The sequence below is a fragment of the Tupaia chinensis genome, unplaced genomic scaffold, assembly GCF_000334495.1.
Source record: "Tupaia chinensis unplaced genomic scaffold, TupChi_1.0 Scaffold000341_1, whole genome shotgun sequence".
Taxonomy (NCBI): Eukaryota; Metazoa; Chordata; class Mammalia; order Scandentia; family Tupaiidae; genus Tupaia; species Tupaia belangeri.
In genome coordinates this window covers 3903276-3919325 of record NW_006159835.1, presented here as the reverse complement: position 1 = coordinate 3919325, position 16050 = coordinate 3903276, and the positions used below count along the sequence as shown (strand labels likewise).

The window sequence follows — 16050 nt, the reverse complement described above, 5'->3', positions numbered from 1 at the left end:
GTTTCAGAGTGGTAGGCTGACTTCATGTCAGTTAAAACCATTTTCTAAAGTGAATCTGGATAGCCGTGAACTATGTTTAATATAGAGATGGGAAACAGTGAGTAATCCAATACTATCCAAGTCACAAGTGTTCTTTAAAAAGCTTCAATGTCTGAATTAGAGTATGGAAATTACACTTAAATCTGAAACTTTCATGAGGTTCCTCTCAGAAACTTTTCTCTTAATGACCCATCTATTTTCTTTAGGTTTAGCTTATTTAATAATATTTTTCCTCTTCATAATACCAACTAGTGATTAATTTCCTAAGAAATGATAATTATATGGGATTATATGAAATATACTTGGGCTATTTTTTGTAACCTTTTTGATTTGATATCTAAATTCCCAAAGTCAGTTCTAAGAGTAATATGAACTTAATTGGCATCCTGCACACACCGGATGCTCAATAACAGGGCATACTAGAAAGGAGCCTAGAGACAAAGAAATTTCAAGTCTAGGCCTACATACAGAGGTAACTAAAAAATGTTAGATAAGTCATTTAACTTCTTTGGTTTTCATGTTTGTAAAATGGACACACTATCCTACAGGACTTAAGACATTTCAAGTTGGATAATATATGGAAGCATTCTGAAATAATATCAGTTTACCTTTGTTTAGCAATCTCAATTTTTCATAATCTTAACCTTAGGATTGAAGTTAATGAAGGCACTTGTTTCTCCTTTGTAAGATTTAGGAGAGTCTCTTAACCATGGCAGGCCTCAATCCTGAAGATTTCACTTTCCCTCCACAGGAGAAATATATTGACAGTTTTAGATTGTCAAAGTAGTAGCTTGAGGTCGTTAAGATTTGTGACAAATCACAACCCAAAGTACTTCTGTTTAAATAGCTTATTTGAGTCTTACCAGGAAAATACTAATGATGTCAGATTTGCATTTGGTAGAATATTATAGGATACTGTGCTGCATAAATCTAAATAAATTTTATTCAAGTAATTAAAGAAATTTAGAACATGATTTTAAAGGTGATGTGCCTCTTGTGAAGGGAAATCTTGAAGAAATGACAGCTTCTCATATTAACAGAGAATGTGTCCTCTTTGCTTCCCTCTCTAGATCAGAGAATTAAGAGGGAGAATGATTTCATTACTTATCATTTGATTTGTAGGGGTAAGAGAGGGAATGAGAAAAATCATAAGATATCCTTGTAACAATTTACCATACAGTATACACATATATAGATCCTGAGATGTTACAACAAATTCAAAACTAGATCAACATGATCCAAATTATTTCCAAGACACTAGTATGGCGAGTACACAGCCATTGTAGAGTGGAAGCTGCATGGTGTCCACACAAAGCCGGGAAAACCCTACTCTTGGTCTCCACATCTGAAAGCTAGTCATCCAGAACGGGTGGCCAGTCGACGTCTACAGACTAGAGGAAGAAAACAAGTCATTAAAACAGGGATTACTTTTATAGTAAGCCTTTGCTAATCGTGCTGTGTAAATTTAATTTTTGTAATATAATGCAACAGAAGAAATTACACTTGAAAGAGCTATCAAACACTACAATTTAATGCTGTAAAGTCCACCCTAAGAATTCTTGGGTGCCAGGTTTATTTCTGAATTAACTGAGAAGCGGTATTTGGCTACATGGCTGGTTATTAACTGTGTCTTTTGACTGATAATAGAGTAAATTTAAACTTTATAAAGGTCACTTATGGGTAAAGTAGCCAAGAAGTTCAGCTAGCTACACCAGTTTTCCCTCAGGGGGCTCAGCAACTCTTATTCTTCTCATCTCTTCCATTCTCTCATCTTTCGTTTGACAAATACTCAAGTGTACGTAAACCTTGTGTGAAACATTATAGCTAAGTGTGAAATATTTATCTTTTATGAATATGAAAGATCACCTGGAACTAGAAAAGTGATTGAAGATTTGCAATTCACTTCAGCAGAATTTTTTTTTTTTTTAAATCTAACTTATCTGTATCTAGTTTCATTTTACTCTTCCAGAGCAAAACCTTGACCTTTGAGTCACCATAAAATTATACCAAGCAGACTATTTTGTCTCCACATAAACGATCACATTTCAGGTCGTCTTAGATATATCAAAGCACACCTTGTTTTAACTATTCTAGGGGACCTACTGTAAGTTTAAAAAATTCACTTACCTGTAGCGTTTACTGACCTTTAAAGTTTAAAACCTGAGATGATTTAAGATGATGTACTGAAAATGTTTTCATTATCCCGTGAGCACTTCACACACCAGATTCATTTTTTAAAAGTATTAGAAAAGCCCAAATATTTGTGTGTGTCTGAGTGTGTGTGTGTGCGCATGTCCTTCACAGACCTCATATTTTGGTTCTGCTTTAGAACAAATATAGCCATATGCCAAACACCCATACATAAGTTCACGGGTAGTTTCTCAAACTGAAATTAAACATTACCATCAGTCTTTGTGTGTTGGGGTCAGGGAAAGGTAGGCATGTTGAAGTTTTTAAAAGCTCCACAGGTAATTCAGTTGCCAATGGGGTTGAGAAGATACTGCCCTGTGATTTTGACTTTCCTAAACTGTTTTAAGAATTAAAACAGTTGAAAGGATGAATGCAGCTATGATATCCTTTAATACGACGGAAAGTTGCCTTCCTCAGGATGATAGTCTCAGTGAAGAAACTTCTTCAACCTTGAAGATACAGACACTGGCTGTACTGCAGGCACTGTATATACAATCTAATCTGAGAGTATTCGTGATAATTACTTGCAAGGTAATAATTCCCCAGTGATCATTTAAAAACAAGCATAGTTTTTTTTCACACTAGACAACTATACATCTTTTTTTTTTAATCACTTTAATATTATTCCCAAGTGCAAAATTCTTGCCTCTCCTAAGATTACGGGATAGGGTTGGAGGATGGGGAGGGACTCAACTAATCAGATTTTGATCAAGGAGCACAGTTTGAGACTCAACATCTAGATGTGCAAATGTTTTAAAAGTTTATGGAAAATTGAAAGATTCATTCTTGTAAGTACCTTAGAATGTAACCTTGTCTTAATTCAGACTGTAAGATCAGAGAACCTGGACAACATCATAGGAATCCCTTAGAGAACTGCATTTGTTAATAACCATTGGCTCATCTCATTGCTCTGGTACTAAATATACATTTCTGAATAAGCTGCCTTAAATTCTTCATAAAAACAAATAGTATGGAAATGAACTCTCCAGAGTCCAAAGAACATATGAAGGGCAGTCAAAACTTTACTGCCCTACTTGGCTTAACAGTTTAGATCTGATGCCATATATAAAGAACAGTTAGTAAATTAACTATACATTTGTATGAATCATAAATGAGACCTTGTATTGTTTTAAAAAATAAAAATTTCAGACACTGTCCCTGGAATACAACACTACTTAATGAGATTTTGATCATTTTCTAATACCTATGAAGTAGGACAGTGCTATTTGACCTAATGCTCATAACTTTGGCTGACTTCAGATTGCAAATGTGCATTCCACAATAGCATGGTTTACCTCAACGTCCAGCTCAAGTATGTCTGCTGTCATGTTCATCAGAGAGCCAACATTTGGCTTGGTTCTCCCAAAGTCTCCATGTACAAACTCTTTAATGTAGCTGGGGTTTGTTCAGGAAAAAAAAACGAAGATAGCCATGTAGCACTAACTCTCTGGTAAGACTGAGACGTGAAAAGGAAATAATAAAAGAAGAAAGGTTACAAAGAGAGGTTATTTCTGAGCTCTCCGTTGTGCTGTGTGCCTTAGAACATAAGCTACCACCCTGTTCCTACTAGCCCGGCAGCCAATGTCAAGATGGCACCTGCATTTACATCAAGCTTATAAAAGTCATGGTTTTCTTTCTCTATAGCCCATCTCCCAAGTGCCAAGGTTTGGGTATGGTTTTTAAAAATTAGCTGTAGGGACCAGCAGATGGTGTAACGGTAATGTCACTGGACTCCCCACGTAGTTGACTGCAGTTCAAGTTCAAGACCTGGTGGCTTAAAACTCATGCTGGGCATGCGTGTGCGTGTGCCAAAAATCCCAAGAGGAGGATGGAAGAGAAGAGACTGCAGCATGGCCATCCTCCTGGGATGATGATTTCTTACTTTCTATAGCAAAACTCTCTCTCTCTCTCTCAAAAAAAAAAAAATGCTATAGATTAATGTTTAAAACAAAAAGAACTAAAATCTGTTTCCCTGTCACAATTTCAATTTTGTCATCTTCTGGTCCCATTTTTCAATAGTAGAAGCTGGTGGGGCTGGCAGGTAGCATGGTGGATAAAGGTGCTGGATTCCCACATGGCCGAATGTGGTTCGAGTCCCAGACCTGGCGGCTTGCTTCTCACTTTCCCTCTCTCTCTCTCTCTCTCTCTCTCTGTCTCTTCTGATCAGATTAAAAAATAATAAATAATAATAGCAAATGGAATTAAATAATAATTTTTAAATGATAATAATAATAATAGAAGGTGGCATCTATCAGTTGGTAGTTTTCCCCAGGGTCACCCAAGCAATGAACTCAATGACAGCTTTCCTTGTAATGTGACCCAGTGGCAACAGGCTGGGAGGAACAATGAGAATGTTAATTTAGTCTGGATGTAAGTCCTTCAGAAGGACTTTCAAAGGGCCTAAGTTTTAGTTCCTCCCTAACATGGTTAGTAAAAGAATGCACTCTCTAATGAGTGCATGTGCCCTGTAGTAAAATAAAACTAATAATGATTAATTAAAAAAAAAAATTAAGTTTACTCTCTCTTTTTTAAGGGGCAACTTTGTATTTCCCTCACAGGTCCTCAAATTTTGAAGTCCATGACTAATCTTAGAATTTCTTTCTAATAAGATCACATTAACCCCTTAATAGGACTCTACTGCAGCCTCAATACTGTTTATCTGAAGGATATGTTTCTGCTAGCATTTTATAAAACTAACTCAGCATTGTGTTGTGTTCTGTTCTATAAACCAGCATTCCATAGTTAATAGAATTGCATATGAAAAATAAATTTATTGGGACCAGCCATTAGCATAATGGCTATGTCGCTGGACTCCCATGTAGTCGACGCAGTTCGAGTCCTGGACCCGGTGGCTTAAATTCACACCAGGCGCATGTGCATACGTGCCCAAGATCTCAAGAGGAGAATGGAGAAGGGATTGCGGTGTGGCCATCCCCTGGGGGGATGATTTCTCGCTTTCTGTCTCTCTGTCGCTGTCTCTGTCTCTCTGGCGAGCACACGCGCCCTATAACAAAAACCTCTCCAAAAAAAAAAAGAAAGAAATTTATTCTCAGATGATAAAAAATTAACACTATGATATGCCATGTACAATCTCACTTTCTGAAAGTTTTTTCACTCAACCTTCACCAAATGTTTCAATTCAAACATAAGTCATGTAATAATCTAGTAATTACATTTTTACTAAACTCATAATTACTCTACAGTTATCCTTTTTTCTCACTTTCTTTAGAGACTGCTACTTCTGAGAAGTAATGATGAGGGGAGATGGTCAAAAAGCCTGAGGGTAAACAGTTAGATGATCCAGACAGGTTCTTATTCCAAGCCAGGATAAGGTTTTAAGTCAAATGAACTAGCTCAATGTAGAGGAGCAATATTAATATTCAGGGTGTATACAAAAAATTAGTACATGAAAAATGTATATACATCCATATATAACCATATGGAATCTAAGACTTTATCAAATAGTCACCCTTGGCTAAGTTAAGTACACGTACATAGCTGTTCTAGAAATGTCTGGGATTAAAAAGACATTCCTCTCTCCAGAAGTATCACACCTCTCCTTGGCACACAAAAACAAAAGCTATGACTGGGTAAAAAGATTTATAACAAAGATAAAAAGATTTGCTCACTAAAGTCTAAACAAGTCATCCATTGATTGAAATGGAAAAATATAGAATATTTTTATAGAGATTTTTGCTATGGGGTGTGTGTGCTTGATGGAAACAGAGAGACAGAAAATTAAAAATCCCCCCTTGGGAGATGGCCACACTTCAATCCCTGCTCCTCCATTCTCCTCTTGGGATTTGGGGCATGCACATACACCTGATGTGAAGTTTTTTTTTTTTTTTGGAGAGGTTTTTGCCATAGGGCACGTGCGCTCGCCAGACAGACAGAGAGAGACAGAGAGGCAGAAAGCGAGAAATCACCACCCAGGGGGGATGGCCACGCCACAATCCCTTCTCCTCCATTCTCCTCTTGGGATCTTGGGCACGCACACACATGCGCCCGGCGTGAGTTTTAAGCCACCGGGTCTGGGACTTGAACCGCAGTCGACTACATGGGAGTCCAGTGACATAGCCATTACACTAACTGCTGGTCCCAACCTGATGTGAGTTTTAAGCCACCAGGTTCGGGACTTAAACCACGGTTAACTACATGGGAGTCCAGCGATGTAACCATTATGCCACCTGCTGGTCCAAAACTTTAGAATATTTTAAAAGTAAATAACCTATACCTGGTTTAGCTGAGTAAATTCAGGTAACTTCCGGGAAAGGTAAATGAAGGAAGAGGGGAAAGGAGGTTGGTGGGGAAAGAGAGGGAGACTAGTTAGACCCATGCAGTGATAATGCTGTTTGATGACTGACACTTGATACTTTTGATACCTTTTTAATATACATAAGCACGTGTTTTGTGCCACCTGGGAGGCATTTTATCATTATATGCTATTGGATCAAAAAATAATGTAAAACCAAGAAACAAACAAAAACTAGGAATATATTTGAAAAATAAACTAAATCTAGGGACCAGCTAGATCCACTGAACAGGCCCAGGTTCACATCCTGAGGCTTCATTGTGAATGCACCTGTGATCTGGCTGGCTGAGGCCAGGGGCTGGTGTGGCATGAAGGACCAGTTCAAGGATGCTTGCTCTCTCCCTGACCCCTTCCATCTCTCTCCTTCTCATGGCGGAAATAAGTAAATACCTGAAAATAAATAAGCGAAGGCTAGTGGACCTCCCCTATACATGTTTTAATTTATTTACTTAATTTTATTTATTCATTCATTTATTTTAATTGACCAGAGAGAGAGACAGAGAAAGAGAGAGGGAAAGTGAGAAAGCAAGCCACCAGGTCCAGGACTTGAACCATGATCAGCCATATGGGAGTGTCCAGTGCCTTAACTACCACACTACCTGCTGGTCCCACCCTTACACGTTTTAACCAGCAATTCAGTACTGACACAAAACCAAAATCAGGTCATATTATAAACAAATTATCAGCCTTGGACTATGAATATTTAAATTCTTATATGCATAATAAAGTTTAAAAAAAAAACACTGCAGTCTGAAAATGGTGCTAATGCCAGCACAGAATCACTGTCAATCAGGTTTATATTGTTTCAGACAAACTATATGTAATCCGAAGTGCTTTGGTTTCGTTTTTTCACAAAATATATAGGGAAATATTTGCTCTTGTTCTGGGCCAGTGGCCAAATAAAGCAAAGATCAATATGCAAAATAGTGATATTCCCTTCCCTTCTACCACCCACGTTTAATCACCTGAGGCAAATGCCTGTAATGCTGAAAGGACCCAAATATGCTCATTAACAAATATACAGACAAAATCAATCAAAAGTGTTTTCTGAGTGTTTGCCATGTATTCAGAACTGTGTGAGACACTAGAATTACATAAAAAATCATTTTAAAGCTGACTTTAAACTGGCTGCTACATCATGGTTTAAAATGTTGGACCAACAGATGGAGTAATGGCTATATCGCTGGACTCCCATGTAGTCAACCGTGGTTCAAGTCCCAGACCCGGTGGCTTAAACTTAGGCCAGGCGCGTGTGTGTGCATGACCAAGATCCCGAGAGGAGAATGGAGGAGAAGGGATTGTAGCATGGCCATCCCCCCTGGGGGGCACAGATTTCTCACTTTCTGTCTGTCTCACTCTGTCTTCCTAGCGAGTGCACATGCCCTGTAGTAAAAACCTCTCCAAAAAAATTAAAATGTAAATGTCATGCTGAAAAACACAAACTTAAAGATCAGTAGTTGGTGTAGTGGCTATGTCGCTGGACTCCCATGTAGTTGACTACTGTTCAAGTCCCAAACCCAGTGGCTTCAACTCACACGGGGTGCATGTGCGTACATGCCCAAGATCTCAAGAGGAGAATGGAGAAGGGATTGTGGTGTGGCCATCCACCCTGGGGGGGTAATTTCTCACTTTCTGTCTGTCTCTGTCTTTCTGGCAAGTGCACGCGCCTTAAAGCAAAAACCTCTGTACACAAACACGCGGGCGCGCACCAAAAAAAAAAAAAAAAAACACAAATTTAATAGGCAAAAACACCTCAAACAAACAAAAACAAATGGACTCTTCTCCAATATAATCTTTTTCTAATACCTCCCAGAGCAAGTTGGACTTATTTTCTAGGGCAGCATGAACTCATCTGGGTACATGATCACAATGCAGAAGGCAGAAGGATACGTCCCAGCTTGAGTTTTCAGACAGAGGCGGAAATGGTGCTCATCCACGTAGTGTGTCTCCATGGAGTGAATGACCCGAGTTCTCACAGCCAGGGGCCTTCGATGAAGCACCCGGAGAGGTGTTTTCTGGTCGATCTTTAAGTCCTAGAGGAGGATACAGTACAAAACTGGTGAGTCAGAGCTTTGCCACCTAACCAAGCCTGCCTCAGCACCTCCATGGTCATCCAGAGCTCACCACAGCTGTTTTCTTTAGAAAGCTCCATCTACCGCTGTCAGAGTAAAAACTAGTACTGTAAGAAATTGAATCGGGTCAGCCAGTGGCCATGTTCGTGTTGGTTGGATCCCATATGGTTAGAGTCTCCCACCCGGCGGCTTGAGAAACACGCCCAGCACATGTGTACTCATGCCCCAAATCCCAAGACTGTGCATGGCCATCCCCGCTGGGGGTGCTTTCTTGCTGTTTCTCTCTCCCTCTCTGTCCCTGTCTCTGACAAGTGCATGTGCCCTATAGCAAATTTTAAAAAGAAAAGAAATTGCATCCCCTTTGATCCAAACTCTGTGGCACTACCCAAAACCTAGTCCACTGATTACTCATTTTTGGTATCCCGGTATTCTCACCATAAAAAAGGGGAGAGAGCTTAATGATCCTCAAGGTCTCGAAGTCTTCTTTTATATTTTATTCATTTACTTGTCTTTCATGTTCAAGAAGTTGGTTAGGACCTTAGAGTTCTATCTTTCTCTTCACTTAGCAAGGCTCTTCTAGAGGACAATGCTCTTCCTTTGTCTTCTAGCCCAACAAAGTGGCCTGCTAGTGGGATTTCAGGCTGAGGTGAGAAATGACTGGAGGCAGACGTGGGACATCAGTGTCCCTGATGCATATGGGCACACTGCATGTTGATTTATTCTGCCATGTTTGGGTTTGTTTGTTTGCTTAGATGAAAGGACATACCGGGGAAAGATGCTTCATTGTTTAGGGTGATGTTTCGATGTAATAATTACAGAGAAGTGTGCACAATAAAGCAGGACCTCTAATACATGTTAGCCTAGCCTGAAAACAATATTGCATGCTTTTTTACAATTCAGATTTTTTTAAGGACCAAGACATATTTTTCTCACAATTATTTCAAATTAGAGATTTTCTTGTGTGTTGTAAGACATAAATTAAGAAATAGAGGTTAATACTGTAAAAGGTCAACTAACTCTAAGTTTTAAAAATAGATATTGGCATAACCAGAAACACAGGTTCATAAGAACTTTGAATTCTCTGCCATTTCTTGTTGGAACAACTCTTCCTCATTTACATGATTAGTGAATGCCTGAAGCCCTGCTAAGAAAAGAAAAGGTTTCTGCCTGGTCTCCCCTCTGTCAAGTTCTCCACAAAAGCAAGCAAGCATGTTCTGACAAAGACCACACTTGAAAGGGTCTGATTGCTTTTATCAGAGCAGTGAGTCAAGGGCCCTCCTAACTCTGCAGTTTTTATGAGTTACTGGTTCTTTGATTTTAGAAGCACTTTGTTCTGAGGAGATAAGCTGTCTCCATAAGGTTTGACTTTTCTCTGGCCAAAAAGGACAAAACGATGAAGGACAAGGTGAAACTGAAGGAATCTGTAAAGACAAGGGCCCCTGCTTTAGAGTACAGAAATCGCTAGCCTTTAAATGAGCACCTACGAGTGCTCTTCTCCCCTGCTTCCTTTGCCTGTAACATCACTTCCAGTACTTTGATCATGGGACAGTCAGTTATTGGAAACATCAACTAAGCTTCCAACACAACACTTGGAGCCACACGTACTGATTCATCTTTTTTGGTGTTTGTTTTTAGCCAACAGAAGGAAAGCATCCCATTTACCGTGATTGCACTTTAGTCCCCATGAGGTTGAATTTTCAGAAACACACTTTTCTTTTTCCTTAGAAGTAGTTTTCCTTAGGGCCAGCCTGTGACATGGTGGTTGGGGCGGCTGGATCTCATATGACTGATTATGTGGTTCAAGTTCTGAACCCCATGGCTTGAGAAACACACTGGGCGCATGTGCATGTGTGCCCAAAATTCCAAAAAGAGAAAAGAAGGGAGCAGAAAACAAAAAGCAGCATGACTAGATTGTCAGTAAAGGATATGTTTGGTAGAAGAACAGTATATTTTTAATTTTTATAGTCATTGCCATGTTGTTTTCCAAAAAGACTAAAACACTGCACGTTTCTGCTGACAACTGTCAGTAGAAAGAACGATACTTCTCCGCTCCACCCACTAGGTGTTATTAGTTTAAGGGGACTAAAGTGATGTCTTATTGTTACTTCAACCTTGAGGTAGAACATCTTTTCAAATGACTCTTGGCCATTTCAATGTCTTCAAAGATTCAAGGCTATCTGAATGAACTCAATTACTGTATTTTTATGCAAATAAGAATGTTTGAAAACTATAAATATTACTAGAAATCAACTAGTGACATCAGTCTACATGGGCTGTCCTTTCAACTGCCTGTTCATATCCTTTTGTCCATTTTTGTCTATTGGATTTTTTTTTTTTTTTGAGAGAGGTATTTGCTATAGGGGGCATGCGCTCACCAGAAAGAGAGAGAAACAGAGAGAGAGAAAGCGAGAAATCACCCCCCAGGGGGGATGGCCACGCCACAATCCCTTCTCCTTCCTTCTCCTCTCAGGATCTTGGGCACGCACACACATGTGCCCCGCATGAGTTTAAGGCACTGGGTCTAGTACTCGAACTGCAGTCAACTACGTGGGCGTCCAGTGACATAGCCATTACTCTAACTGCTGGTCCTGGATGTTTGTATTTTTCATGATAAATATAAATCCTATTTATGATATGTGTTGACATGTAATTTGTTTTTCACACAGCTAAATGTATGTGTGTATGCGTAAATTATCATGTGTTATCCACTTATATGTTGGTATAAAATATACTCTTTTCTCCTCCTCCTTCTTCTTCTCCTTCTCCTCCTCCTTCTGCTTTGTCAGAGGGCACATGTACTCACCAAAGAGAGAGGGAGAGGGAAAGTGAGTTATTACCCCTCCCCATAGGAGATCATCACTCTACAATCCCTTTTTCTCTTTTCTTCCCACTTTTGGGATTTTGAGACACATGCACCCACATCCAAGCGTGTTTCTCGAACTGCTGGGGCCAGGATTTGAACCATGTGGTTGGCCATGTGGGATCCGCCTAACAACCACCATGCCATTGGCTGACCCATTCTTTGCACTATTTTTTTGAATGGCCAGCAGATGGCGTAGTGGTAAAGGTGCTGAACTTCCAGGTGGTTGACTGTGGTTCAAGTCCTGGACCCAGTGGCTTGAAACTCATGCCAGGCACGTGTGTATGTGTGCAAAAAATCCTGGGAGGAGAATGGAGAAGAAGGGACTATTGTATGGTCTTCCTCAATGGGGAGGGGTGATTTCTCGCTTTCTGTCTCTGTATCTCCAGCGAGTGCATGTGCTCTATAGCAAAAATTTCTCAAAAAAAAAAAAATTATTTTAATTGCCAGAGGGTGCAAGCACTTATCAGAAATAGAAAGAGAGAAAGCATTCGTGTATAGGGTGTGGTCATGCCACAATCCTTTCTCTGTTTCTCCATCCTGTCAAGACTTAGGGCATACACACATTTGCCCGGTGTGATTTTTCAAGCTGCTGAGGCCAGGACTTGAATCACATTTGGCCAGGTAATATGCAGCTTCCTTAACCACTAAGCTACAGTGCTACCCCAAGATAAACCTTACATCTTATCTTTTTCACCTCTTAGCACTTTGGGGAACATTTTCCTATGTCAATAAATAACCATCTACTAAATAAATGTTTAACAGCTAGGTAGTAATAGCCATTTCACAAAAAAAGCCATAATAGTAAACCAGTCTACTCTAGGTCATCTGGACTGTTCAAAATATTGCCCATTTGAACAATATTGTGAAAACTGTATGCATCGTGTGCCCAGTTATTATCACTTCTTGCATTTTGAAAGTTAATGTTCTTCACAGAAGAAACAAGGCAGATGAAAGGAAACATGCAAACTAGGAATCAGATGCTCTACAGTGATCACAGCACGGACCGAAATGTATATGCTTTACATATATTATCCAATTTTTTATCTATGCACTTACCTTAGCGTCAATTCCATTAGATACGTTCTATTTTATATTTGTTTCTTACTGATGACCAAATATCATAATAGCAGAGCTGAGTGTCTTCTGTGTGCCATTCTAAGTGCTTTATATAATTAAACTCATTTAACTCTTTTAACAAACATTAGAGATGAAAAACTCGAAGCATAAAGAGATTAAATAACTTCTCCAAAGTCACCAACTAAGAAATGCAGACTTAGGATTTGCACACAGGTGACTGTCTTCAGAATTAGGCTCTTAGTGGCAACACTGCCTTGCCAACAGAGTAGATAAATTACCCAGTCATTCAATCAGGAAGTGGCAAAAACAAGACTTGAATCTAGGTCTCACAGACGTGCACCCCACACTCTATGGCATACTGGTAATAAAATAGAAGACTGTGGACTCTTTTCTTGTTTGTTTATAAGCCAGAATGTGCATGGGCTTGCCAGAGCAAGATAGTCAGAGCCATGGAGAGACAGAGAGAAGAGAAAGCATCCCTGAGAAAGGCGTGGGCACACCGCAAAGCCCCTCTCCATTTCTCCATCCTGATTGAATTTTGGGCACATCTACTCACATGCCTAGTGTGTTTTTCAAGCCACTGAGGCAAGGATTTGAAACATGCAGTCAGCCATGTGGGATCCAGCTCCCTTAACCATTAGGCCACAGGGTCGGCCCAACTGTGGGCTCTTTTATAGGCAGTAGGAAAAATAATAGCACTGAAACTACCTTTATGCCATTTAGGAATTCGATGTCTTCCTTCTGTATTGCTTTATTTGTCCATATTAAGGCACTATACGTCTTGGTCTTTTCCTCTTCACCTTCTTTCATATGTCCTATTGCCTCTCTAAACAAAAGCAATAAGAGAAGTTGTCTGAAATACACACAGACCTTGCCCCAAATTTCCCTTTTGTTAAAAACTGCTTTATTGAGAAATAATTTATGTATATTTTCCATTTTAACTGCATAATTTCATACCTTCGTTTGTTTACAGAGTTGAGCAGCTACGACTACAATCCAATCTGATACTTGAAAAAGGAAGCTCCATGCCCATTAGTAGTACTTCCCAGAATCCCTTTCCCCCTAGTCTATATAGTCACTAACTGACTTTCTGTCTCTATAGATTCCCCTATTCTGAATATTTCACATAAAATGAAATCATGCAGCCAGCAGGTGGCATGGTGGTTAAGGCACTGGACTCCCACACGACTGACCACAGTTTGAGTCCCAGACCCAGCAGCTTGAAACTCACACTTGCTACACGTGCGTATGTGCCCAAATCCCGAGAGGAGAATAGAGGAGAAGGGATTAAGGCGTGGCCATACCCCTGGTGTGTATGTGTGTGTGTGTGTGTGTGTGTGTGTATGTGTGTGTGTGTGTGATTTCTTGCTTTCTCTCCAGCAAGCCCATGTACCCTATAGTAAAAATCTCTCCAAAACTTAATTTACTTATTAATTAAATCATGCAGTGTATGGTGCTTGGTGACTTTCACTTAATGTTTTCAAGGTTCCTCCATGTTGTAGCATTTAATTAGTAATCGATTCCTTTTTATTGCTGAATAGTACTTCTTTGTAGGAATATACTCCATTTTGTTTATCCACAGACATTTGAGTCATTTCTACTTCTTTGCTATTATGAAAGATGCTCCTATAAACATTCGTGTGCAAGTTTTTATGTGGGTGTACATTTCCAATTCTGGAATTACTGGGTCATGTGATATTTCCATATTCAGCTTTTTGAGAAAGTGCCACACTTTTCCAAAAGGGCCACATGTACAATCCCACCAGCAATGGATGAGGTTTAAATTTCTCCAGGTCCTCACCAGCATTTGTTATTTTCTGTCTTTTGGAGAATAGCAGCGGGTGTGGTTTTGATTTGTATTTCCCTAACAACTAACGATGCTGAGCATTTTTTCATGTGCCGATTGGTTAGCCATAGATCCTCATTGGAGAAAGGTCTACTTAATCATTTCCTCACTTTTAATTGGGTTGCTGGAGTTCTTTGTATATTCCAGCTGCAATTCCCTTATTAGAGATATGGTCTGCAACTAAAACTTGCTTTCAAAATCATCTCCAGTGAGCCAGTCCTTACCTTGTGACAAGCTGCAAGTCTCGTACTTGGATTTTGTTAGATGACATATTAATTTTCTGTAGTAGCAGAAAAAGAAAACAATTAGCCACTCAAGCTCTGTTAGAGTTGCAGAAACATGACGATTTCCATGTCATGAAGTGGTTTACCTGCTGAAGTTCCTTAATTTCTTGTGAAGTGAAATGTACTCTATGAGGATTCACCAGCTCAATTGCAAAGGGCCTTCCTGGCAGCACACACCCCGTCATGAAACAGAAACGTGTTGATGGAGTTAACATTTGGGCTAATGCAAGAGGGTTAGGAGGTGTGAAAAACGGGCTGAGCTCTAGAGGACCCAACAGTTTTGTGACATGACTACATCTGGGGGAGGGAAGAATGTGTGAAAAGAATCAAGGGGCTTCTGGTGGGGTGGAGGGCTGCTAAACCCCAACACAGGCAACATGTGAAATCGAGTGCTTTCCCAGAGGTCCAGAACAAGCCTGTGTTAACTGCCGAATAAAACTCAAACCACCACTAATTAACTTGGTTGCACTAATGTAACGCTGTCACACGCAGCAATGCCCAGGTACACCAGGCTGAAATCCGTCCTCCTACCCTGATCTACTAGTGTAATGGAAATGCTGTGATCCCACAAGAAGAAAGGGCTATCACTCTCAAGTCACTCAGGATTAATTCTCTTTGTCTTTCTTGTCATGCATCGAGGTAAAATGAAAGAAAGGAAGGCTAAGAGAACAGAACCCCTTTTTAACACGATGTGGATATTGTAGACTGTACTGATGCTTTTGAAATGTTATTCAATCAAACAATTAGTAATCCAACTTGGGGTAAAAATCAGGCACTTCCTTGTGAGGGTACATACAGGTCTCTTTTAACTAACTAAAAGTATGTAATAGGAACGGCCTCTGAAGGAATGATTCCCGTTGAGACATAATTTATAAAGGTAACTTCACAATCCACACAGTTTCCCCATTTGGAGAAGCTCTGGCCCTGCCCACTTTGGTTTTGACTAAGTGGCTGTGGTAAGCCTGCTCTCTGGAAAGGGTGATAATCGGAAAGTTAGCTTTAGTCAGGTGATGCTGTTGCAATCTTACCATTTCCTAATGTCCTCACATCTACATCTTCTCTTCCAGAGGATGAAAAATTAAAACCTTTGGAAAACAGATAAAAAAAAAAAATCAGAGGCATACTAGTCCTAAGATACTTGTTCTCAACCTTCAGTAGAATTCTAATTTAAGGTCTGGAACAATCTCCAGGAGAATCCCAAGCGTCAGTAATCATCCTGCATGGCAGAGTTAAGCGTTTCTGATGTCCAAGCTAAATCTTAACTATCATCCCACACCCCTATGCCACAGGAAAGCCAAAGGCAGAGCACTGTTGAGAGGAAGCCCCCTGCCACTACTCTGGCTACACGCTTGTGGTGAAATCTATCA

General features: G+C 39.8%; 1 protein-coding gene across 5 annotated transcripts in view; it reads right to left on the bottom strand.

Annotated features, from left to right (window-relative positions):
- Positions 1 to 960: 960 nt before the first annotated feature.
- PUS10 (pseudouridine synthase 10) overlaps positions 961 to 16050 on the bottom strand; it is a 78461-nt gene continuing 63371 nt past the window's right edge. For all 5 annotated transcript variants that reach the window (XM_014589229.2, XM_014589230.1, XM_014589232.2 and 2 more), the window contains exons 12-18: positions 15712 to 15768; positions 14770 to 14846; positions 14624 to 14679; positions 13262 to 13379; positions 8432 to 8574; positions 3525 to 3624; positions 961 to 1430 (exon numbers count right to left, since the gene is read on the bottom strand). In XM_014589229.2, coding sequence (XP_014444715.1) covers positions 1392 to 1430; positions 3525 to 3624; positions 8432 to 8574; positions 13262 to 13379; positions 14624 to 14679; positions 14770 to 14846; positions 15712 to 15768 — 590 coding nt within the window. In that variant the 3' untranslated portion in view covers positions 961 to 1391. The remainder of the gene's footprint in view (positions 1431 to 3524; positions 3625 to 8431; positions 8575 to 13261; positions 13380 to 14623; positions 14680 to 14769; positions 14847 to 15711; positions 15769 to 16050) is intronic.